This window comes from Schistocerca americana, chromosome 2 (genome assembly GCF_021461395.2).
Source record: "Schistocerca americana isolate TAMUIC-IGC-003095 chromosome 2, iqSchAmer2.1, whole genome shotgun sequence".
Lineage (NCBI taxonomy): Eukaryota > Metazoa > Arthropoda > Insecta > Orthoptera > Acrididae > Schistocerca > Schistocerca americana.
The window spans coordinates 113,745,669-113,773,407 of record NC_060120.1 but is presented as its reverse complement, the minus strand read 5'-3'; the positions used below and the strand labels follow the sequence as shown (position 1 = coordinate 113,773,407).

Here is a 27,739-nt window from a genome sequence, read left to right as displayed (position 1 = left end):
GTAGAAGAAGAATGGGTAGATCTGAGGGATGAAGTAGTGAAGGCAGCAGAGGATCAAGTAGGTAAAAAGATGAGGGCTAGTAGAAATCCTTGTGTAACAGAAGAAATATTGAATTTAATTGAGGAAAGAAGAAAATATAAAAATGCAGTAAATGGAGCACGCAGAAAGGAATACAAACGTCTCAAAAATGAAATCGACAGGAAGTGCAAAATGGCTAAGCAGGCATGGCTAGAGGAAAAAATGTAAGGATGTAGAGGCTTGTCTCACTAGGGATAAGATAGATACTGCCTATAGGAAAATTAAAGAGAATTTTGGAGAAAAGAGAGCCAATTGTATGAATATCAAGAGCTCAGATGGAAACCCAGTTCTAAGCAAAGAAGGGAAAGCAGAAAGGTGGAAGGAGTATATAGGAGGTCTATACAAGGGTGATGTACGTGAGGACAATATTATGGAAATGGAAGAGGCTGTAGATGAAGATGAAATGGGAGATACGATACTGTGTGAAGAGTTTGACAGAGCACTGAAAGACCTGAGTCGAAACAAGGCCCCGGGAGTAGACAACATTCCATTAGAACTACTGACGGCCTTGGGAGAGCCAGTCCAGACAAAACTCTACCATCTGGTGAGCAAGATGTACAAGACAGGTGAAATACCCTTAGACTTCAAGAAGAATATAATAATTCCAATCCCAAAGAAAGCAGGTGTTGACACATGTGAAAATTACCGCACTATCAGTTTAATAAGTCACAGCTGCAAAATACTAATGCGAATTCTTTACAGATGAATGGAAAAACTGGTAGAAGCTGACCTCGAGGAAGATCAGTTTGGATTCCGTAGAAATGTTGGAACACGTGAGGCAATACTGACCCTACGACATAACTTAGAAGAAAGATTAAGGAAAGGCAAACCTACGTTTCTAGCATTTGTAGACTTACAGAAAGCTTATGACAATGTTGACTGGAATACTCTCTTTCAAATTCTTGGCAGGGGTAAAATACAGGGAGCGAAAGGCTATTTACAATTTGTATAGAAACCAAATGGCAGTTATAAGAGTCGAGGGGCATGAAAGGGAAGCAGTGGTTGGGAAGGGAGTGAGACAGGGTTGTAGCCTCCCCCCAATGTTATTCAATCTGTATATTGAGCAAGCAGTGAAGGAAACAAAAGAAAAATTCAGAGTGGGTATTAAAATCCATGGAGAAGAAATAAAAACTTTGAGGTTCGCCAATGACACTGTAATTCTGTCAGAGACAGCAAAGGACTTAGAAGAGCAGTTGAACGGAATGGATAGTGTCTTGAAAGGAGGATATAAGATGAACATCAACAAAAGCAAAACGAGGATAATGGAATGTAGTCGAATTAAGTTGGGTGATGCTGAGGGAATTAGATTAGGAAATGAGACCCTTAAAGTAGTAAAGAAGTTTTGCTATTTGGGGAGCAAAATAACTGATGATGGTCGAAGTTGAGAGGATATAAAATGTAGACTGGCAATGGCAAGGAAAGCGTTTCTGACGAAGAGAAATTTGTTAACATCGAGTATAGATTTAAGTGTCAGGAAGTCGTTTCTGAAAGTATTTGTATGGAGTGTAGCCATGTAAGGAAGTGAAACATGGACGATAAATAGTTTAGACAAGAAGAGAATAGAAGCTTTCTAAATGTGGTGCTACAGAAGAATGCCGAAGATTAGGTGGGTAGGTCACATAACTAATGAGGAGGTGTTGAATAGGGTTGGAGAGCAGAGAAGTTTGTGGCACAACTTGACTAGAAGAAGGGATCGGTAGGTAGGACATGTTCTGAGGCATCAAGGGATCATAAATTTAGCATTGGAGGGCAGCATGGAGGGTAAAAATCGTAGAGGGAGATCAAGAGATGAATACACTAAGCAGATTCAGAAGGATATAGGTTGCAGTAGGTACTGGGAGATGAAGGAGCTTGCACAGGATAGAGTAGCATGGAGAGCTGCATCAAACCAGTCTGAGAACTGAAGACCACAACAACAACAACAACATTGTTCCTGATCTATATTAACGACATAGGAGACAACTGAGTAGCTGTCTTAGATTGTTTGCAGATGATTCTGTCATTTACCATCTTGTAACAGATGATCAAATCGACTTGCAAAATAAGATATCTGTATGTTGTGAAAAGTGGCAATTGACCCTGAAATTCACATGCGTACTAAAAGAAATCAGCTAAATTTCAACTACATGATAAGTCACACAAATCTGTGGGCTGTAAATTCAACTAAATACTTAGGGATTACAATTACAAATAACCTAAATTGGAACAATCACATAGATAATATTGTGGGTAGAGCAAACCAAAGACTGCGATTAATTGGCGGAACACTTATATGGTGCAACAGGTCTACCAAAGAGACTGCTTACACTATGCTTGTCCGCCCTATTTTGGAGTACTGCTGTGCGGTGTGGGATCTGCATCAGGTGGGACTGACGGATGACATCAAAAAAGTACAACGAAGGGCAGCTTGTTTTGTATTATCATGAAATAGGGGAGATAGTGTCACAGACATGATACGTGGTTTGGAGTGGTAATAGTTGAAACAAAGGCATTTTCCGTTGCGATGGGATCTTCTCATGAAATTTCAATCACCAATTTTCTCCTCCGATTACGAAAACATTCTGTTGGCACCCAACTACATAGTGAGAAATGATCATCACGATAAAGTAAGACAGATCAGGGCTCGCATGGAAAAATTTAAGTGCTCGTTTTTCCTGTGTGCCACTCAAGAGTGGAATAGTGAGAGACACCATGAAGGTGGTTCACTGAACCCTCTGCCAGGCACTTTATTGTGAATAGCAGAGTAATCAGGTAGATGTAGATGTAGATGTTCGCTGTGCTCATTTTGCATCTCTTCATCATTAAATCTTACTATTGTAGTAATCTGACAGAATCTAATTCCATTCATATAAACGCTATAAACAAAACTTCCTAAATTGTTGGATCATATACCAAGAATATGTGACTTATTGTCACCCTCCTTCCCCACAATTATAAGTAGCCCTATGCATGCCATGAATTAAAGTCAGTCTGCTTTGGGTAAATTCTGCCTCAATGCTTCTTCACTGGTACGCTTTAATATGATGTTAACAATTTCTGGAGAAAAAAATCTTTTCAAATTATTCCCTTGTTGTCCTACTTTACCTTCATTTCTCAGGTCTTCTCGCTCTTTCTCTATGTTTTGTGCTAATTGCTTTGTGATACAAGGAGGGTTGGACATAAAAGCTTTTCAGTGATTGTAAAATACTTATCACTGACATCACCAGCTGTGTCTTCATCTGCTGCAGGCCAGAGTTGTCTTCAGAGTCCGTTTGTACACCATCACTGTCCACATCCCCGTGCACAACACATTCCTCTTCAGTTTCTGTCACCACTTCATCTCTATCACCAAATTCAATTTCGGAATCTGTAGATTCTTCTAAAATGTCTGATACTTCTCTCACAGTAAAAGAACGATAGTACATTTTCAATCACAGTAGCCACATAGAAAAATTCAATGTTCAGAGGGTCTACACCACTGAAATGTTGTAATTTATGTAATAAGACATTCATTGTCATGTCACATCTAGCACTAAGAAGGTAGACTTAATGACAACTACCATTAGACTTAAAATAACAGATTAAGTTTAGCTGATAAAATTTATATATTTTTTTGGTACAGGAAATAATAAAAAGCCATATATATTTTTGTCAGAATGTTAGAATATGAAATACCAATGTAAATTACAATGTTTACAAAAGGTGGGCACACAGTACACCCCCTTGGTACTGCAAGGGTTAACATACATAAGAGTAGGTATGCAAATAGGGAATTGAGCAGATTAATGCTTATTTTATTTTCTTCTTTCTGCACAAGTTTAAGATTTTTTTTTAGATTTCAGTGCCAGTCATGTTTTGTCTTCATAGAGAGGCCTTGGTGGATAGGAATTATTTAATACTTACAAGATAAATTTTTGTCAATGAAGCACATTAAAAGGAGAAGCTATATCTTGATATCAGTGTTAATATTTCTAGGTTTCAGGGGTATTTCATGCACTAGTACCAGGGAAAGACATAACTCAGAATTCAGACTACTCTATCCTGGGTGATGCAACCCCATAGATTACCTACAACCAAGCAATATGAACACATGTAAGATAAATGGCAGAGTCTTTTGAACAAATTAAGAATAGGAAGGGACCTCTTTCATTTTGTGACCATGCAAAGTCCAGATACTTACACGATGAAATTATTGAACTATGTGGGAAAAAAATGTAAATCAGTTACAAACTATGGCATACACACACTTTATTCAACATGTAAATCTCGCTACAGATATTCAGATTTAGGTTATGACATGTTCAACATGCCTGCCATTACTGACGATGATGTGGTGCAGACAAATAGTGAAATTCTAGAAGACCCACTGAAGAGTCAGAACATTGATGCTGCTGATGACCTCCTGAATGGCTGTTTTCAGCTCAGAAATGATTTAGGGGTTATTGCTGTACACCTTGTCTTTAATATAGCCCCACAAACAGGAGTCATATGTGTTCAGATCCAGAAAACAGCAAAGCTTGTTGAATGTTAACATGCTACTGTTGTGAGCCATCTACAGAAAGAGGTAGAAGGATAGTGAAACTACCACTAAGCACTAAATGGCTGGACATCCACAACTCTTCACAGAACATGGGGTTTGGAGTCTTGTCTGCTCTGTAAAGTAGGTACATGATGATCTGTGGCATCTCTGCCAGAAAATCACAATGACGATGCACATACAAGTGTTTTGGAGCACACCATTCATTGTACATTGTTGAACATGGAGCTCTGCAGCAGACCACCCCTACATGTTCACATTTTGATCCAACAACATTGTCAATTACAATTGCAGTTCACATGGGACATCTGAATATGACAGTTGATTGATGGAAAAATGTCAGCTCTTCAGGTGAATCACATTTTTGCTACACTAGGTTGAAGGTCATTTCTCCAAATGCCATAATCGAGGTAAACAGTGGCTCGGAACATGCAGCATACCACAGATGCTGGCTGGTGGGAGCAATATTATGCTGTGGGAGACATTCCCACATGCTTGCATGGGATCCGTGGTACTAATTGAAGACATGCTGACATCTACGAACCACTTGTATCCCCTCATGCTTGTTGTCTTCCCTGACAGTGAAATCATCTTTCAGCAGTCCATGTCTTGAAGCCAGAACCATGCTGCAAAGGTTTGAGGAGCATTACAGTGAACTCATGTCGACGTTCAGCTACTAAACTCACCTGATGTAAAACTTACGAAATTCATATGGGTCACTATCTGGCACCATCTCTGCATACGCAAATCAGCAGCCCATTATTTATATGAATTACGTGACCTGTATGTAGACATCTAATGCCACATACCTCTACAAACCTACCAACAAACTGTTGGATCTCTAATACACAGAATCAGTGATGTATTTTGCTTCAATGATGGACAAACAAGCCATTAAGCATGGAGTCATAATGTTTTGGCTCATCATTGTACATGGGAGGAAGTAATATGTTGCCCAACTCTTCTTGGTATTTCAACTCATGCAATTTCAACCTCTACATGATGCAGATCACAGACTCTCAGTATCTACCTTTGGAATTTGTTGCATTACTGCATTATGCTTTTTCATTTACTAGATGATCGATTGGTGAAATGTGCTGCTCTCCACTGTGTCTTGTCAATATCTTCCATGAATCCAACCTGGTAAGTGTACCAAAAGATGAGTAATACTCCAGAACTGGTACAGTGAGTGTTTTGTAAGCTACTCCTTCTAAGGATGAGTTATTTTCCTATAAGATTCTTCCAAATAATCTCAGCTTGGTAGCTTCTTTTCCTACACTGCAGAAGACATTTACAAGTGTTTTGGCATTATGCACATAGTAATCTTACATGTCTTTCACAGAAATTCCTTTTTTTATCATTTTCCAAAGTTGTTTTCTTTTTCTTTTTTTCACAGTCTATTAGAGCGTTAATGTTCTTGCTTTGGACTGTTGAAGGACTGTTTCAAGAAACTTTATGATGTAGTATGCAGTGTTTCCTTCCCTCAGTTTTATTGGATAAATTTAGTGGTGTGTGCAAAATTCTCTTTGTCCTTCATAATATTCTGATTCTACAACACAACAGTTAATCCCAATCTATTTTGTGGTTTTCTTGAGAAAAGCTGAATTCAGCAAGAATATTATTTATGAACAAAGGAAAGTCAGAGTTCAGTGTTAGGTATTTCATCCATCAACATTGAACTCATCACTGATGGGACACTATCTCGGTTAAATATAGGACCTTTCCTCTTCCACCCCCCCTCCCCTCCACCGCAATTCAATATACCTAGAAGTATTATATGAATTAATTATATGAATTAAATATGTGTATCAAGGAACAGGAGGTATGGAGATGAGAGAGGGGAGCATTTCAGTATTAAATGTGGGTAATAGTTTTAAAGAGCAGCAGTACAAGCATAACAGTATGCTTATTAATGCTAGTAATAGTAGTAGACACAGTAAGAGGAGTTGGAGAAGAAAATAGTTTACATTGCATCAAGGTCTCAATCATGTGACTAGATGGAAGTGGGTGATTCTGACAACATTTTTGTAATAAACAGAATGTAATCTACTACTAAGAATTATGCAGACACTCAATACATCCTTGTAATTCACTCTCAAATGATTGTAATCTAATCTATAACTATAATGGCTATTTTGCTGCAATAAATCATTTATAAATTAACAGAAACTAGTGACACAATTCAAAATGAATAGCATAGAACAAATTATTCTAAAATTCTGCTCGGTAGTATACCTTTATCTCCCCATTCATGTGGCACTGACTCTGCTCCCTGACATTTATCTTATGTGTAACAGTATTGATTGGTGATAGTGCAAGATGTATTAGACAGGTGAAAATACCCTCAGATTACAGGCAGAATGTAATAATTCCAGTTCCAAAGAAATGGTGCTGACAAGTGTGAATATTACAGAACAATTAGTTTAATAAGTCATAATTGCAAAATACTGACATGAATGATTCACAGAAGAATGTAAAAACTGGCAGGTGCTGACCTCAGGGAAGTTCAATTTCAATCCCAGAGAAATACTGGAGCATGTGAGGCAATTGGCCCTTGAACTTATCTTACAAGATAGGTTAAAGAAAGGCAAACCTACACTTATAGCATTTGTATACTTACACAAATATTTTGAGAACGTTCATTGGAAGCACTCTCTGAAATTATGAAGGTAGCTGGCAGAGTGAAAAAGTTATCTACAGAAGCCAGACAGCAGTTTCAACAGTTCAAAGATATGATAAGCAAGCAGTGGTTAAGAATGGAGTGAGAGACTGTGTAGCCTATCTCTGGTGATATTCAATCTGTATTCTGAGCAAGCAGTTATAAAAAATTGGGCGAGGAATTAAAGTTCAGGGAGGAGAAATAAAAATTTTTATGTTTACCAACAACATTGTAAATCTTGAAGAGACAACAATGACTTGGAACAGCAGTTGAATGGAATGGGCAGTGTCCTGAGTGGAGGATGTAAGATGAACATCATCAAACACAAAACAGTGGTAATGGAATGTAATCACATTAAATCAGGCAATGCCCAGGGAATTAGATTAGGAAATGAAACACTAAAAGTAGTAAATGAGTTTTTCTATTTGGGTAGTAAAGTAACTGACAATGATCCAAGTAGGGAAGATATAAAATGTAGAATGGCAACAGTAACTTAGGAATTGGTTCCTCACTGAATATAGTGGGTGGATACCATGGGTTTACTAGGCATGGAGGGTAAAAGAGATGGTTAAAGTACAGGAACAACATAACAAAAAGACACCCAAATATAAAACAGTTCCTTTGTTGAAACATTAGCAGGCACAGTTATTGTAGAACATACTTACAATGGTAAGCTGCCATGAAACCGTCTATAGACAAAAACTCTCAATTGAGTTGAGTCGGTCCAGTAATCCCTACCACTCATGAAGGTGTTATGAATACATACAAGGGGCGCCCACCATCTGTGTGTGGTGGAATCAGGTTAAACAGTTTCTTAAGACAACATGAGAAACATCATTAATGAGCCTGAGTCACAGTAAACAGAGCTAACCTAACACAATGGTCAAGGAAATATGCAAATACAAATAAATGAACCTGGAGGTAAAATGAGTATTTCTGATCTAACACTGTGATCAAAGCAAAATACAAAGTACAGACTTGAGGTACCACAAATGAAGCAAATCTAGTGACTAAAGCAAATAAAAAATACAAAAAAACAAACATGAAGTACTGAATGTGAAGTTAATCTAACACAGTTGGGGATTTCTGCAGTCTCTAATGGCAGCGTTTATGGTACTGCAGTGGTTCACAGTAAAGAAGTTGGATCATGCTGCACTTACTAAAATTTAATAGGGTCCATGAAGCATATACTCAACACTCAGGACATGAAACCACAAGGTGGGTTCTAAAGAGTGGTATCAATCTTGACCGATAATCCTCCATAGGCACTGCATGAGCCTGCAATTCTGATCACTGCATAGGCACATAAAGCTGACTCACCATAGATGATTTCACGGGTCATGTGCCTATCATGTAGCACTACAGAAAGTCATTAAGTTCTGATAATGAAATAACGAACATAAAATTAGTACCAAAAGAACATTAAATCGCTGCACTTACGCACTCATCGTGTGGATAGCTGGGTGTCAACACAGGATAAGATGTACGGTCACCTTGTGTCCACTATGGTGTTGTAGGGATGCTGGGCACAAGTGTGCTATGCAGTCGTGAAGCTGTTGTACGAAGGCTGGGGTGCAGGTGGTGGCCAGCAGGGGCTGCAGCTTGCTGAAGTTACCTGGGATAGTCAGCAGCTGCCTATAAATGTCTTCAATGGTGGACAAGTTGGTTTTGTGAGCCATGGGATCTAGCCGGGTGGCAGAACCAGTTACAGATTAACAGGTAAGGGTAGCTTTTTGAGTCTTGTAGAATGTCTCCACCATATGGTTAGTGGCTATGTGGTAACTAGTTGTAAAATGGATGAGCATACCACAAGTTCCTGTGAGTGTTTAAACAGGCAAGATGTGAATTGTCATCCACAGTCTGTTGCCACATGGCAGGGGTATCCGAGCTGTGAGACCCAGGCCTTCAAGAAAGCCTTTGCCACTGTTGTAGTGCCTCAAGAATTTCGGAGTAAATTCTAGAAACTCTTGGCCTTCAACCATCTCTAACACCCGATATTTTAGGTACGAGTGCGGGAGAGTGAGAATGTTTCTACCTATCCACCTTTTTCTATGTGCAGTTCGGAAGTTTCTTATTAGAAGACTGTAAGAAGGGCGAGTCACTGATGATGACAGTGTTTGCCGCCAGCACCACAGAAGACATGATGAAATCTCAGGAAATAATTATGTAGTATTCTTTGATGTGTTAGTGTCTGTGGTAATTGTAAAAAAGACTAATGAACAACTGAATATATATTTCTATGCACATTAATGTATTGGACTCGCTTGGCACTAGAGACTTATTTTTGTTTCACGTCTTAGCTCTGCAAGAGTCAGGACGCATGTGATGTCCATAAATTTTTATATTGTTACTATGACATTGAACTTGTGGTTTATCAAGTCTGATGTTTAAAGACATCAGTTGGCTTGTCAGAGTTTATGTACTTATGTGAAACAGAGTAAATGTTGCTTTGTGTTGAGAGGTGAAAATATACCAAGAATAAACTGAAAGTGTTCCAAGAGTACACAAATTATTTCAAGAATAGAGAAGTAGCTTAATAAATTCCTATAATCCGCTATAGTCTTCGGAGAAGAAGCTTTTGGAAGATCAACATAGCTGATTACCCAGAGAAGATAATCAGCTGCACGTAATACATAAGTCAACTGCGAGAGCTGTGTGAGTCTTGCACCTCAGTACCACACTGTCTCGTATCGTCCAAAAAATGTTAGGCTGTGTCTGCCATGATGTCAGACAATCGCATGGCTCCAGCCACCAAGTCAACCTGTTGATGATAGTGAGTATGTACGGAAGGTCATTTGATGATGGAAATGGGCCTGCAATGTCAACACAGCGGAACCTTGCGGAATTCTTACAACTGCTTCACAGTACATTTATTCAGTAATGAAATTTTTTTCTCAATAACATGGACCAGTTTAAAATCATGATTACAATACTAGGAAAAAGAAAGACCTACACTATCCTTTACTTAATGTATCTTTGGCACAGAAAGGGGTAAAATATGCTGCTATAAAACTTTTTGATAAATTACCAGATGAAATAAAATGTCTGACAGACAGCAGTAATAGTTTCAAAAACAAATTGAAATCATACCTCCATGACAACTCCTTTCATACCATAGATGAATTCTTGAATATGAGTAAATAAATCTGGAGATATAATATATGCATTTTGTGCCATTTAAGGGAATGGGATAGATAATAGAAATATTTAAGTATAAGGCTATAATGAAAAAAAAATACTTGTTTCCTGTGTGCATTTCTTGTACATTTGACACGTTCCACATAATGACGGTTTTTCCATGCTATTGATCAACGGAACACATAACTAACTAACTATTTAACCTTCTCTTCTGGAGTTGACACTCCTTGAGGGCTCTTGGAGCTTCTGAATAGTAAACAAGCAGTGGTTTAATTTTTGAATCACCTCTTGCACTGGCACTGAACAGCAGTGCAGTGTGAGATGGTCTTTCATTGGCTTATGACTGGGCAATGCATTCTCCTCTGCTGTTAGAAAGATAAACTTTTAGTTTTCTTCCAGAATAGACCTGTATCGTCTCAATTAAAAACCTGTTATGGCAGGTAACGATCAAAATCTCAAGCATCTTGAAGTTGCTGATGAAGTTCTCTGCTACCTTTGTGTCAGAGCTGGCTGCTTCACCATATCTCACAATGCTGTGGATGCCAGTTTTTCTCTCAAACTTCTTGAACCATCCAAATCTTCCCTTAAACACTTCTTTGGCTGCTGATGATCCTAGTGTCTTCTTAACTAGATCAGCAAAAATCATTTTCACCTTCTCACAAATTATGTTATCATTAATAGTGTCAACTTCTAATTGCTTTTTATTAATCCATATAAGAAGTAACCTTTCCAGAAAATGAAACCATTGTTTAGATACTCTTGTAACTCCCTTTGAAGCATCTATCTTCTTAATCTTGTCCTCATTCTTGAGGATATGCAAGCAGTTGATGCAGACTGACTGTATGTGTGTGCTAAATCAGCAATGCTCACACCATGTTCATGGTTTTCGATGATTTTATGTTTCATTTCTAAGGTCATTTTCTTGCTCTTGTGGTCATTTTCTTGCAGCTTTATCTTTGGGGACACTTCTATGAAGGTTATTAAAATTTGCACACAAAAAAACACTGTGTGAACAAAAGTTTAGAAAAATGTGTGGTGACAAGCTACACTAAGAGGGTAGCAAAAATATCACTAAACCCAGACTGCAGTATATACTAAAGACATTGTACGTTACCACTGGCGACAATGAAAGGTGTTCAAATTGTTGAATGTTTCCCTGATCACGCAAGAACAGGTGGTGATGTCAGACTAAATCGTCACCACTTGTTATGTGAAACATCGCTCATTAAGTGAGTATTTTTCTACAATGTGTTTTGCTCATTATGCAAATTCTACATTATGGGAGGTGCTCATTAAGTGAGGTTCCACTGTATATACATGGGAGAACAATGATCGACTGAAGTAGGAGGGAGAGAGGGTTGGGGGGAGGGAGGAAAAAGTGTTAGGGGTCTGGAGGTGATGGCCTACCTTCAAGCACTGGCTTGGGAGCCACATGTCAGCTCAGTTGGTGCAGTTCCATTGGATACCACATCTGATGAAATGCTCCTGCATGGGCACCACAGATGCTGCATGGACGCTGGGTTGTGACAGTTCATGGAGGTGTTAGAGTTCTGTCTTGCAGAAATCATGGGGAAAGGGGGAAGGAGCAGGACAGATGAATCCTGCACCCCCCGCCCCGTCCAGAGAGTTTCCTAGGTGGTCAGAAATTGCACGATAGTCATGCCAAACATCTAAGTCCATACTGGGAATCGTGCACAGCTGGAAGTTGAGGCTGGTGTTTGGGTCGCTGTGCAGTGTTAGCAGTTCAGGATCAGCTATCTGTGTGGTGTCAGGGCCAACGAGAGTAGCGAGGGCACATGAGCAGCTGAGGCTGTCTTTGATGATATTGTTGACATCTGCCATGTGCAATATGTCAGTTGTGAACTGTACTATATATACTAAAATGTAAACTTTCATGGCCGGAAATATCATGTCCATTATAATTATCTGGGCTGATATGCCGTGGTCGGTTGATGAATTCTGTGGTGATTCCCAACGTTTCATCTCCGACTGCGGGAGACATCTTCAAGGGGGTCCGTAGCTTGATGGAAGGTCCAACACACACACTGGCTCGCTACTGACTGCCGCTAAATTCCGTGTCTGTGCGCCCCCGCGCCGCGGCGTGACATCACGTGTTTTGAAAACGTCAGTGCAATTGGCCGCTGTCCGTCACCGTCGATCGCCGTTGCCATCACCCAGTAGTGGACGGGTGGTACACATCTTCTTTAACACCAGCATCCATATACCGTTTAATTTGACGCCCTCCTCCTTTCGGTTGAAATTATTTGGGTGTTTAGCGATTTTGATTGCCTCCCTGTAGAGCCTTTCGTAGTATCCGCTCGTGGCCGCTAGTACTTGTGTCTCCTCGAAACGAATATTGTGGTTCCCTGGCTGGAAAGCATGCTCCGCAACAGCTGATCATTCCGTTTCTCCTCTTCTACAATTTCCCTTGTGCTCTTCCAAACGTTTAGAAACAGTTCTTTTGGTGGTACCCACATAAACATCACCACAGCTGCATGGGATCCTATACACTCCAGATTTTTCCAATGGTTTGTGAGCGTCCTTGGCAGGCCTAAGGTATTCCTGTATCTTCCTGGTGGGCTTGTAAATTATGGTAATATTCTGCTTCGTCAAGATCCTCCCTATTCTTTCCGTTACATTTTTAACAAACGGCAGGAAAACCTTAGATTTTGCAGTAGCCTGTACGTCAGTATGATTTCTGCATGGCTGCCTCAACGCACGTTTTATTTCGGCGGACGAATATCCGTTCTTCATTAGTGCATTGTGGAAATGTTCCATCTCAGCATCGAGCAACTCAGATTCACAAATATTTCTAGCTCTGTCCGCTAACGTCTTGATAACACCCCGCTTCTGTAGTGGGTGGTGGCTCGAATCCCGGTGCAAATAATGGTCCGTGTGCGCGGGTTTGCGGTACACTGAGTGGCCCAAACTACCATTTTCGTTTCTAAACACAAGCACATTGAGGAAATGTAGTTTTCCGTCTACCTCCTCCTCCATTGTAAACTGAATTCATGAGTTTATACTGTTCAGATGTTCGTGGAACCGGCTTAGTTCCTCCCTACCATGTCTCCACAACACAAACGTGTCATCCACGTATCGGAACCATACATTTGGTTTCTTGCTGGCAGTACCTAAGGCCTGTTCTTCGAATTTCTCCATAAAGAAGTTAGCAATTACGGGACTTAGGGGGCTTCCCATAGCCACGCCATCCGTTTGCTCATAAAACTGTTCATTCCACTTGAAGTATGTGGTCGTCAAACAACACTTAAACAGCTCTAAAATATCGGCAGGAAAAATTCGATCCAGCTGTTCCAATACATCATTAAGTGGAACCATGGTAAACAGCGATACCACATCGAAGCTGACCAATATGTCCTCCGGCTGGACCACTATGACATTCAATCTGCTGATGAAATGTGTCGAATTCTTTATATACGAGTCCGAAAAATTGATAGACTACTGCATGATATCATGGCGAAAGGTATGTTGACGACGTCTAGTAGACAGAAGAAGAAGTTTGATAATTTGCTACCTAATCAGACTGTTCGGCATTTAGATGTTTCCCGGACCATTATCAATTTGTCCAAACATTCGTTATCTGACGATGAGACATCTGTGCTTGCCAAGGGAGGAAATTTTGCTGTTAGTCCGCGTTTTGTGCCCACGGAAGAAATTATAGCCAATGTAGAAGCAGGAATTCGCAGTGTACATTCTGTAACAGCTGAAGAAATCCGTATAGAAACAGTGAGAATATTAGCCAATGCAAAACCGCCGAAAAGTAATATAACTGTGGGTGAGAGAAGAGCTTTAAAACTCCTGAATGATGATGATAGTATTTTGGTACTCCCAGCTGACAAAGGAAGCGCAACGGTGGTTATGGATGTGGCTGACTATCAGAGAAAAATTACGGATCTACTGGATCCACAAGCATATAGGAAGCTGAATAAGGACCCCACTAACAACGTTCTCAGAACTGTGTCGCGGTTAATAAAAAAGTCCTCCATTGAAGAGAGTGTGCAGAAAGGTCTCTGCAGTTCGGTCGTGCTACCACCGAGGCTTTATGGATTGCCCAAAGTTCATAAAGAAAATGTTCCGTTAAGATCGATACTAAGTGCCATTGGTTCACCCACCTACTCGTTAGCCAAGTTTTTGACTACGCTGTTAAAACCACATGTGGGCCGTTCGGACTCGTATATAAAGAATTCGACACATTTCATCAGCAGATTGAATGGCATAGTGGTCCAGCCGGAGGACATATCGGTCAGCTTCGATGTGGTATCGCTGTTTACCATGGTTCCACTTAATGATGTATTGGAACAGCTGGATCGAATTTTTCCTGCCGATATTTTAGAGCTGTTTAAGTGTTGTTTGACGACCACATACTTCAAGTGGAATGAACAGTTTTATGAGCAAACGGATGGCGTGGCTATGGGAAGCCCCCTAAGTCCCGTAATTGCTAACTTCTTTATGGAGAAATTCGAAGAACAGGCCTTAGGTACTGCCAGCAAAAAACCAAATGTATGGTTCCGATACGTGGATGACACGTTTGTGTTGTGGAGACATGGTAGTGAGAATCTAAGCCGGTTCCACGAACATCTGAACAGTATAAACTCAAGAATTCAGTTTACAATGGAGGAGAAGGTAGACGGAAAACTACATTTCCTCGATGTGCTTGTGTTTAGAAACGAAAACGGTAGTTTGGGCCACTCAGTGTACCGCAAACCCATGCACACGGACCATTATTTGCACCGGGATTCGAACCACCACCCACAACAGAAGCGGGGTGTTATCAAGACGTTAGTTGACAGAGCTAGAAATATTTGTGAACCTGAGTTGCTCGACGCTGAGATGGAACATCTCCACAATGCACTAACGAAGAATGGATATTCGTCCGCCGAAATAAAACGTCCGTTGAGGCAGCCATGCAGAAATCATACTGACGTACAGGCTACTGCAAAATCTAAGGTTTTCCTGCCGTTTGTTAAAAATGTAACGGAAAGAATAGGTAGGATCTTGACGAAGCGGAATATTACCATAATTTACAAGCCCACCAGGAAGATACAGGAATACCTTAGGCTTGCCAAGGACGCTCGCAAACCATTGGAAAAATCTGGAGTGTATAGGATCCCATGCAGCTGTGGTGATGTTTATGTGGGTACCACCAAAAGAACTGTTTCTAAACGTTTGGAAGAGCACAAGGGAAATTGTAGAAAAGGAGAAACGGAACGATCAGCTGTTGCGGAGCATGCTTTCCAGCCAGGGAACCACAATATTCGTTTCGAGGAGACGCAAGTACTAGTGACCACGAGCGGATACTACGAAAGGCTCTACAGGAAGGCAATCAAAATCGCTAAACACCCAAATAATTTCAACCGAAAGGAGGAGGGCATCAAATTAAACGGTATATGGATGCCGGTGTTAAAGAAGATGTGTACCACCCGTCCACTACTGGGTGATGGCAACGGCGATCGACGGCGACGGACAGCGGCCAATTGCACTGACGTTTTCAAAACACGTGACGTCACGCTGCGGCGCGGGGGCACGCGGACACGGAATTTAGCGGCAGTCAGTAGCGAGCCAGTGTGTGTGTTGGACCTTCCATCAAGCTACGGACCCCCTTGAAGATGTCTCCCGCAGTCGGAGACGAAACGTTGGGAATCACCACAGAATTCATCAACCGACCACGGTATAACAGCCCGGATAATTATAGTGGACATGTACTATATATGTTGACAGAACAGCCTAGGTGAAATCTGTGTGCCTTACTTTTGTCAACACAGTATCGTAATGGGATAGAGGTCAATGAACTCTATGGACGAGTGTCCTTCCACTGAGGGGTGGAAGTACTTAATTGCCTTGTATACACTAAGGAAATCTAAGTTATAAGTGGCAAATTTTGTTGTGGCTCAGAGAACTTCATGGAAAAGAATGCTAACAGCTGCCAGGAACAATTAAATGTGTTGTTGAACGACGATGCCTGGGGCACACTGGCTGGTGCCAGTAATGACTGTGAGTGGGGCGGTCGAAAGGGAATGGGTCAGGAAGGCAAAGTGCAAGAGGTCACGTACTGTTTGTTCGAAACTTTCTGTCATTGACACCTTCCAGGCAATAGGCCTGCTACCTACAGAGTGGTTGCCCTGGAATGCAGCAGTGAGTGGTGCTTGCATGCTTGCAGCTTTCTTCAGATGGTGCAGGAAAAATTTGCCATCCTGAGGAATCTGCAAAGTTCTTTAAAAGTTGCAGGTCATGGGCTTGGAGTTTCTTGTGCAGTGGGTAGGAACCCACAGACGATATGCTGTGTCCAAGGAAGTCAATCTCCAGAACACTGAAGACATGCTTCTCCAGACTGGTGATGATTCCCACTTCTTGAGGGTGGGCAAATACCTCCTGGAGGTTTTGGTGCTGCTCCATGAGATTGCATGAGTAGATGAGGATATCATCCAGGTACACAAAATAACCGAGGTACCATACAGGACACTGTTGAGAAAGCGTTGTCAGGCCTGGGTGGTGTTATGGAGCCTGAAGGGGATAAACTCATTTTCAAAAAGTCTGAAGGGATTGATTATTGGCGTCTTCTCCATATCTTCTGGGTAGACCAGACTCTACTTAAGTGCTTTTTCTCAGTCTACCTTGCTGAAGACAGTTGTGCCAGACAAAGGGCACTGGGTAGTGGTCAGGGACCATTCTGGCATTAAGGGCCTGAAAGAATTGCATGGGCACCAAGTGCATTCTTTTCCTCAGATGAAGTGCACAGCCCTTGAGCTCATCAAGGTGCAGAACACACAAAAATGATTGCTGCTTTGATTTCAGTCTGCAAAGCTCTTTGCTAATCCACGGGAAGTGACAGGAGGTGGCAGAAAACCATGGGGGTAGGGGCTGGTGTCATTGAGATGTAGGTGTTTCTCCTATGGGGCACTGCAAGGTTGTGTGAAAGGAAATTCACCAAGTAGGTCAGCAAAGAGGCCAGAATATGACAGTTGCTTGATGGTGAAAGAGGTGACAGTACAGGATCTACAAGGAATGGGCACAATGGGCAATGAAGTTGGCACCAGTGATAGGATCGATAACATCATCCATGGTAAAGGCATCTGTGAAATCTCAGCCAAGGCCAAGGTCAACGGATCATGTATGGGAGCAGTAGGTTGTGACTAGAGAACCTTTCATCACAGTGAGGAAGAGGGAGGAGTGGGCCAGCAGAGGGTAACAGTTTGCAAGAACAGATGTGGAGATTGAGGCTAGTGTGAAGCAGGTAGGCTGTTGGGGAGGAGGGGTTCCAATGATCATGCATGAGCAGGCAGTGAGAAATAGCAGAGCAATCAGGTGCACCTACAGCTGTCTGCTGTCAGTGTTGAGGACCATGTGCACAGTACCTCACAGTTTGTAGTGTTGCTGTCAAAGCACTCATGATACTAGCAAAGACAACTGGCACCCTGAACGTTCTGATCACTACTAGCTGGTTGAGAGTTTGTGTGAAACGTGTCTGTGTATGCAGGAAGTCATAGGCACTGAAAGGCAGAGACAGGCATGGGCACAGTGCAGGGTATGAGGGAGCTTGATCATCATGCTAATCATGTGGGGCATGAGCTACACCTTGACCATGGATAAGTTTGTGGGACATGGAGTGTGTGGTTGCTGATGTGGCTTGTATATGTGGGAGACTGTGCAAAGGAACATCACGATTTTGCGTGGTGGTGGAGAGGGGGTTGAGGGAATCGAAGAACCTGTCTGCCATGATGACTACCATGTCAACATTCATACATTCATGTGTAACTAATGCTGTGCAGTCTTTGACAGGCAGAAATCCAAGTCAATTCACAAGTAGCAGCATGTTGGGAATGATCATAGGCCCAGCAGGTGTACAGGAGAGGTGGAAGTGTTGTGAGAGCTGGATCTCAGCGCATTTACCTTGTTGAGTGGAGTGTAAATTAACTAATCTCCTTGACCTTTTACAAGAGCTTGAAAACTATTTCTGCCGTCAGCCAGAAAGCAATGGAGAATGTACTGACCATAATTTCCAGACTGCAAGTCCACATTACTCTTCATACTCACTGAAAGAAAACGTTTCTATTTGCTATTTAATCAGTGGGATCAGGAACTATGACTACAAATAAGAGTTTTGATTGTAACTGATTAATATATTCAGTAAAAGTTCACACGCACAAAATATAATAATATTTATTCTGATAATGATAGCAATAATAATAATAAGAATAATAATAATAATGTCCCTACTAGAAACAGCACTATAAACAGTTCATAGGAGGCCTCTATAGGAAGCTCCAAGAAATATTGTCTATCACCCTGATTTCTAATCATCAATTGCCTTAAAACTGGAAAATAATCTTGCCACTTGCCACACTGTTGTGTCAACATTACAGGCAGCATACAAAAAGTTACTTCCATGAAATCTAAGCAATCCAGGACAGTGTACAATCCTCATGAGTTCACTTCCTACTTATATCAAAAACGCATTTGCTAGCTGCCTGTCTGTGACGTCATATGAGGTACAACAGACACAGGCATTTGACTGACACATGCAGATTGATATCCCAGAGCAAAGTCTTTCTTCTTACTGCCTCTGGGGCTGTATTTATATATGGGCACAGCGGACTGCCAAATATCTGCTATCAACCACTCTAGGCACAGGTAGCAGCATCTAAATGGCCCTTTTCTCAGACACATATTAATAACTCTGTTGTTTAACAATTTACAATCTTCTTAGTTTTTATATAATTTAAGTTAAGTTTGCTTTAGTTACTGAAACAGTTTTAGCTTCCTGCATTCAAATTTTGCCAGCTAGAATTTTTAGAATGGAACTGATAATAGTACATGAACTCTTAACTGCCACTTTAAGATTCCATGTAATGATTGTTATCTACACTAAAGTCTTGAAACTTGGTACAGCTGTATTATTTCATCAATGTAATTGAGTGCTATAATTAATACTTTCTGTGACAAATACAAATGATATTCTATCTATTATGAATAGTGACATTTTTGTTCCAGATTTGTTTTTTTTAGTAAAGACTTGAAAACTAATACAGATAGCTTCTTGGTGTAACCTAGTTAATGTTTTTATGTCAAACTGCAGCTACTTATGAATTTTCATCTTTCTGAGTCTAAAATTCAGTGCCTCCAAATTTTCATAAAAACACCAATTTTGAACAAAACAGTGCTCAGATCAAGTTGAGACTAGTAACTTTTGATTGTGACATATATTTGCACATTACGAATAATTTTTAGCTTTCTAGCTTCATTATTTAACACTTCTTATTTTTTTCCTAAAATAATATATTTAGTAAAACATATTCATTTGATCATTCTGAGACTTCACAATGTTAACATTAATATACTGCAGCATACACTGACAAAGTTTGGAAAAATTATTTCAATTTTTTACTTACACCCTTAGGTTATGGAGCAATCCTTTGTATGCTATGTACAGGCATTTAATGATGACATGGCACTGGTAGTAGTGAACTGGGGTAAGTACTGGCTCACTCACTTTCCTCTGCATCTCTCACAATGATACAGCACTTATTTCGCTATACCCTGATGAAAATAGTTCACGTGGGTACTGCATTTTTTATGGGATCAACCAGCTATCAGCTGCTCTTTCCGGGTACCAAATCAGCTAGATGCCATGATGGTGTCACATGCCTCTGTGGTGACCAAAGGTTCAAACTGCACAGCTGATTTCGCAAATGGTGTTGAGTTGATGATGATTGAGGAGCCTCCAAATATTGCCTCTATGGAAGCGAACCACTGCCAGAAGGTCATGGGAGTCTAAAGATATCAGGTGGATTGTGGTGTGGGCTGTCTGCGGAGATGGAGGTGCACTGGAGCAGTGGCAGTCCCTGTGAGCTGCACCCAGTGGCTGAGGAATGTGTGAAACCTGACCATATGCATCTGTTAATCAGGGGAAGGTGGGTTTGGTTGATGCCTGGGACTGAAGCTGAAGGTAGCGGTAAGCTGGGAATGGACTTGCCCTGGAATATGATGTTTCATACACTGTGTTAACACTGGAATGACAGAGTAGTGTGCTGAATTGTGCATGGAACCAAGTGTGTCGAGTGCCAGCTGGGTGGTGGGGGAACTTGATATCAGCAGCCATTCAATGCAGCCTAGTGCGGAGCTTGGTCAAGAGAGGGGGTGGTTCATTTGGGGGTCAGCAGTGTCGGAATTAGTTTCTCAATGAACAAGACAGGTGGATACCATCAGTTTGCTAGGCTTGAGGATAAAACAGACAGGTAAAGTATGAGAAGAATATAACAAAAAAGATGTGAATTCAAAACAGTTCGTTTATTGGGACGTCAACATGCACAATTAATTGCAGAATGCATTGACACAAAAATGTCTATGAACGAAAATTCTCAGTTGAGTCTATCTGGTAATCCTCACCACTCCTGAAGGCATTACGAATGCACACAAGGGGTGCCCACCATCCATGCGCAGTGGAATCAGTTTACACAATTCTTTAAGACAACACGAGAAACATTGTTAATGATCATCAGGTATAGTAAAGAGTGCAAATCTGACACAGTGATGAAAAAAATATGCAAATACAAATAAATGAACCTGGGGGTACTGTGAGTATTTCTAATCAAACATCATGATCAAAGGAAAATACAGAATAAAAATAAATAAACTTGAGGTACCATAAGTAAAGCTAATCTAACATAGTGAGTAAAGTAAATACAAAATACAAATAAATGAACTTGAGTTACCGGACATAAAGTTAATCTAACACAGTTGGGGATTTCAGTCTCTAAGGGCTACACTCATGGTACCACAATGGTTTGCATATAGTTCACAAAGATAGATCAGATCTTACTGCATTCCCTATAATTTAATGGGCTCCACGAAGCAGATGCTCCACACTCAGGACATAAGACTGAAGGGGAGGTACTGAATAATGTTGCGCTGAAGTATGGTATCAATCTCACCTGCTAGGCATCATGGGAGCCTGCAGTAATTTCCGCTATGTAGACACACAAAACCGACTAACTGCTGATAAAATATTAGAAGGAGACCAAGATTTAAATACAGTAAGCAGATTCAAACAGATGTAGAGTGCATTTATTTTTTGGAGATGAAGAGGCTTGCAAAGGGTACAGTATTGTGGAGAGCTCCATCAAATCAGCCTTCAGGCTGAAGACCACATAACAGCCAAAAAAACATGTGTTCTACCTGATGTCCCTTGTTGTATGGGTGTCCATGTGACATTTTCCTGAATTCCAAATGCAATTACAAAAATCTATGAGACACAGATACCTGCAGTTGGTGGCATCATGTAAAGCAACTCAAAACTTTTTGCATAGATTTGTCTCTAAATGATGTCTTTTGATTCCTTTCAGATACTAAACAATTACCACAAACAACTATACCTCAACAGAGTCCACTGCATGTATGGTAAATGGAAAAGAAATCACCCATTGCTGTTCAAAGTTCTTTTCAAAGTGAATTTCAAAGGGACCCACCAGACACTAAGACAATTAATGCTTGGTATGACAAGTAATTAGCTGCTGAAGCGTAAACAGACAGTCATTTCTGACAGAAAATACACATTTGATAAGATGATAGAGGAGATCATAAAGACCAACCAATGAAACCCATCAAAGTCAGTTCATTGACCATCACAGGAACTAAGCGTCCAATGCTCAACAATCCACTATGTACTGCATAAATGACTTTGTTTGCATGCTTAAAATGTTCAAATTGTGCAATCAGTGAAGAAAAATCTCTTGCAACATTGCCATGAATTTGCTTTGGAGATGTTGGACCTGACTGCGCAAAACCCAGGTATCTATGGAATCTCATTTTCTCTGATGATGCTATCTTCGACACATGTGGGAAGGTTTAATCAACCCAACATTTGCATCCAGTCCACTGTTTTCGGGAACCTGCCAGAGACAGCAGAAAGGTGAAACTATCTTATTTGCTGATTGAAGACAATATAACTGGACTAGCCTTTTTCATCAAGCAACCAGTAAACCTTCAACAATTTACTGTCTGGCAGCTTTTCTTCTTCAGCCAAATGTGATTGTACACCAACACACTGGAGTTTATATGTTTGTGGGTGTCTGGACCAACAATTTCCACAGAGATGGATATGATGTGATGGACCAACCAAGGGGCTACAAAAGTCTCCATAGTCCCTGTGAACTTCTTCTTGTGGGGTTTCAGGAAAGGCTTTGCATATGTCTTGTCTGTATGTGACCTTGGTGATATCTACAGAAGAACTGTGGATGCAATAGCCTCCATCACTCCAGACATGCTTGTGCACACTTGGGTTGAGACAGAATATTGTCTAAACATTTTACAAGTTATGAAAGGAGGCCATGCAGAAGTGGATTAATTTTTTTCGTACAAAACTTTTTGAGTTACTTTACATGATGTTATAAACTGTAGACCTAAATGTCTACATCTCATGGTTCCTTTTTTAAATCTGATCTGGAACTCAGGAAGGCTTCATGTGGAACCTCTGTATGTTTACTGATGACACAGAGATGTTTCTTAGCATTGAAATACATTGTATGGAGTAAATGAATGGCAAACCATCAACAATGCTAGTTAGAAAAACAAATGAAGGAAAGTATATTAATGACAATGGAGTTATTAGCTATAATTTTAGCAAAGATGTTAAATGGACATGTCTGTTTCTTTATTTAGGAAAGAACATCAGGATTCACCAGAAGTTATTTTGAGAAATTGCTCAAAACTAAACAAGGATGACCTGTTGGGATCAAAGCCCTATTGCAATGAATCTTGCTGAATATTGTGTTCTTGATGTTCTGCAAATACTGTACAACACTAACAGCAGAAAGTAAGTCATTATAAAAACATGTAATCCTGTAAGATAACATGTTTCCACCCAACAAGTTTAAATGGATAACTAAAGCAGTTTTTTTTATATTTTTTAGCTGCTGTCTACATTATTTAATCTGATGAAAATTTGTCTCATACCAACAGGAAATAAGTTTTACTTAACAACATTAGGACTTTCTTTACACAGATATTAATGCCACAACTAAAATCATTCAAGTCTATAGTCACTTACTGACCTTATAAATACTGAAGGTAAACTTTTGGTTTCCTTGACATATTGTTTGGAGAGCTTTTTCTATGCTTTCAGTTGCCATGTTTGAGCACCTGCAACAGAAAAGATGGCTGATAAAAAAAACAGTTCTACATATGACAAAGAACTGGAAAACATTGCTTTGTGGTTTATTGTTTGGTGGAAGATGTACGCATGTAGTATCAGGGCACTCAATATTTTGAGCAGTAGTGTAGATATTGTCATCACGCTCAAAATGTGAAGAAGTAATACTGATATTTTCCTTTCTGTAGTTAATGAAAAAGGGAGTATTATTGGCACCTTCTGTACCATGTACAGTCTGTGCTAACAATGAAAACTTCCAAAAATAGCTAGTTAATTTTCCATCCCTCCTAAATTTAAGTTGACCAAAAATGACAGGTATTCTATGCCCATCATCTAAAAGTGTAACAAAAAGGTGCTTTTTTCCTATGGAGATACTGCGTTTCTAAATAACAAAGGCACAAAATTTTCTTACCCAATCTGATTTTTTTATCGTAATGCAAACTGAAAGATTATGGGATTTTAATATGCCAGAAGTTTTCTAACCGGCATGAAACAGTCAACTTTGGAGTTGATTCCAAACAATAGTCTGACTCAACCAATATATCTTTTATGTTTTTCTCATCGACAAGATTTTTCTATGTTTTTAAATTGAATGGACTCCCATTATTAGAAAGAATTGTCAGCTAAGCTTTTGAAATAGTTCTGAATGATCTTTCATATGATTTTCTTATTTGTTGCTTTCTTTAAAGGATGTCTTTAAAGGATGTTATGAACTTAGAAAATAAATCCACCATTCCAAATATATGTATCTGTATGCCCCTTTTGCTTTGGGTAGTTGCCCAAACAAGTTAATGCCTACTAAATTCATCAGCCTTTTTGGAGTAACACCCTGTAAATATCCCTTACATGTTTGATTGAAGACTTTTACAAGCTGGCAGCTGTCACAAGTAGCTAAGCACTTTCTGAATCTCTTAGCAATGTTGTATACATTTTCTTGAAACTATTGAATGTGCTTCAATGATGCACAATGTCCAAAACTTTCATGTGTGTATTTTATTAGAGTTTCAGTATATTGTTCTGGCCCATGAATTACCTCACCATTACCATCTGGACTATGTCTTCAAAACAAAATTGCCTTATATATTTAATAAAACTGCTGGATTTTTCATATCCCTTCCATCCTAAATAGCTTTTTACCAGTTTCCGATTTTCATTATGATTCTGATTTCTTCAAAATTGGTCATAAATTTTTCTAATATCCTTTTCATCCTTTACACAATTTTTGTACATTATTTTTTAACTTCTCTCTACTTCTTCAATACCATTCTGATCTTCATACCCCCACTGGTAACCTAATTAAACATCTACAATAACATTCTATTTTCCTTTCATGTTTTTCACAGGGCAATAAAACTATTGCAAACAGGCCGCACACCTTGTAATTCTACTGTGGTATAATTTGCACTCTTGGATATTACATAGAGCTTTGTGACCAGTATAGACAATGATTTTGTTTCCAAGTAAATAACTGAAGGGTCCAGGATAAGAATGAGCTAAGTACAAATTTATAAATTTTACAGAACATTAATATTCCTGTTTAAATCTTTTCTTGATCTTATAGCTACGTAACAATATACATTTATTTTACAAAATTACAAACCTTGAGTAATATTCTGTACATATACACTGAAGCACCAAAGAAACTGTGTATTAAAATACAGAGGTATGTTAACAGGCAGAATATGGCACTGTGGTCCCCAGTGCCTATGTAAGACAACAAGTGTCTGGTGCAGTTGTAAGATCAGTCACTGCTGTTACAATGGCCGGTTAACAAGATTTAAGTGAAATTGAATGTGGTGTCATAGTTGGTGCACGAGTGATGTGACACAGCATCTCCGAGGTACCAATGAAGTGGGATTTTCCCATATGATCATTTCATGAGTGTACCATAAACATCAGGAAACACTGACATTGGGCTCTTGATGAATGGAAATATGTTGCCTGGTTGGGTGAGTCGCATTTCAAATTGTATTGAGAGGCTGGATGTGTACATGTATGGAGACAACCTCATGAATCCATGGGCCCTGCATGCCATCAGGGGACTGTTCAAGGTGGTGGAGGCAGTGTAATCGTGTGGGGTGTGTGTAGTTGGAGTGTTATGGAACTCCTGATATGTCTAGATACAACATATATGTTAACACCCTGTGTGATCACCTGCATCCATTTATGTCCACTGTGCATTCCGATGGAATTGGACAATTCCAGCAGGCCAATGTGACACCCCACATGCCATGTTGTGTTGTGGTACTTCTGCATGCTCGTGGGTGCTGTATTCTCACTTAAGAGACTATATATTGATGTGATCCATAGATATAGAACTTTGTACTGTTTTATATTTCATTTAGTACCTATCTTTACTTTATATAGAATAACATCAACTTGATATGTGGTACAACATTTGTTTAGTGTCCATGGCAATGGGGAGTGGGCTTACAAAGAACATCTTGTGTTAGATGTTAGGCACATTTAATGACTCATTGTACTTGCAAAGTGTGCAAAATATTACATATAATACAACTTATATAAAAATACAGACAGTTTAGATATAGCAATTTTTAATTCTTTTGAGCTTTATTGTGCTAGCTAAGTGGGAGATGTCTCACAAGAAATGGTAAGTCATTTTATTTTATTTCTGAGGTATTGACTTTGATGCTGCCTTTGGAAATGTCACATCTCTAACTGTTACCATCTCTGGTTCTCTTTCTCATAGTGTGTGTTTTAAACAGCTCACATCATTCTGCATTTTAAGTGTTATAGTGTAACAAAGCAACTTATTTTGTCAATTTTGTGTGTGTGTGTGTGTGTGTGTGTGTGTGTGTGATGGTACTTTAGGCATGATGGTACTTTACTGTATTCAACTCGCATGTATCACTGCTACCTCGGTAGACATACACTATAATACGAACTCAACAAGAAAAAATTGACTACCTTCCTTATTCCGCATGTCCTTATTCTGCATGAACATAGAGATACAGAAAACAGAGCCATAGTTTCCCAAAATGTAGCTGCCCAGATAGAATAGACACTTCCTGTATTCAGACACTGTTACAACATAAACATTACATTTTCCAACGCACTTTAAAATATTTTGACATCATAGATTTGGTAAAGTAATTGGTTTCAGTCTAACTGTGTTTTTTCTTGTATGTAACCTCTGCTAGGTTCTAGACAATTGAAGTAAATGTCACACTGTTCACATTGTTGACATGTTTTACAGAGTTTTTAGAATATTGTGACATCGTAGTGTTGCACAGTAGAATAGTAAGTAAGTGCAGGAATAAAATTTTGTTAGAAACTATGTGAGACATCGCAAAGTGAGGCGAGTCTACCAGCTACACAATGGTGTTGTAACCGAATGTCAATGCAAGAGGCCAAAAGTACAAACAAGCTGGAAGCTCATTTCATCAGACTTTGTTAAATGGAAGCCAACAACAACAGATGCAGCACTTTGACAGCAGCGCAGGGCAGACAGAACACTCTACTGTAATTAGGTTAAATGTAGTAGCTTCACCAAGAGATGTCATAAGACGCCTTTCTGGATGCCTTTGATCAAGTGTGGTAGCACAGTGGTTAGCACACTGGACTCGCATTCAGGACAACGGTTCAAACCTGTGTCCAGTCATCCTGATTTACGTTTTCTGTCGTTTCCCTAAACTGCTTAAGGCAAATGCTGGGATGGTTCCTTCAAAAGTGCACAGCTACTTTCCTTCCCCAACCTTCCCTAATCTTGAGTTTGTGCACCATCTCTAATGACCTCATTGTCGATGAGATGTTAAACACTAACTTCCACCTCCTCCAGGATGTCTTTGCACAAAGGAATGTTTTGTAAACCTGAAGTTGAACACTAGAGGAGCTGAGAGTGCTGATAGGCTCAGAAAACAACACCACATTTAGACACCAGTGTATCTGTGGTGGTGGATGGGAGGGGGAAATCATGTCATCACTTGCTATAAAACCTCTGCATTCCTCAGGTTCATTCTCAAAGTGAGGCATTCCTTATGCATAATGGATACCAGTAAAAGACCAGCTCTATTATTTTGTAGGATGCCCTGATGAATCCAGCAAGTTTCTACAAGTTGCAGACACCTTGGAGTCCACTGCTACAAGTCCACAGCTGTCTTCCTGTGGAGAGAACGTCTTATTTGCCAAGCCGCAATCCTTCCTATCACAACAATGAGGATGGTGG

At 39.9% G+C, this 27,739-nt stretch overlaps 1 protein-coding gene across 1 annotated transcript in view; it reads right to left on the bottom strand.

The window, feature by feature from the left end:
- The window catches only part of LOC124596263 (serpin B6-like), a 253,035-nt gene that overhangs the window by 186,780 nt on the left and 38,516 nt on the right, over window positions 1–27,739 (bottom strand). The window contains exon 2 of the mRNA XM_047135338.1: window positions 23,456–23,543. Within this exon, the coding sequence (XP_046991294.1) occupies window positions 23,456–23,533 (78 nt within the window). The 5' untranslated portion in view covers window positions 23,534–23,543. The remainder of the gene's footprint in view (window positions 1–23,455; window positions 23,544–27,739) is intronic.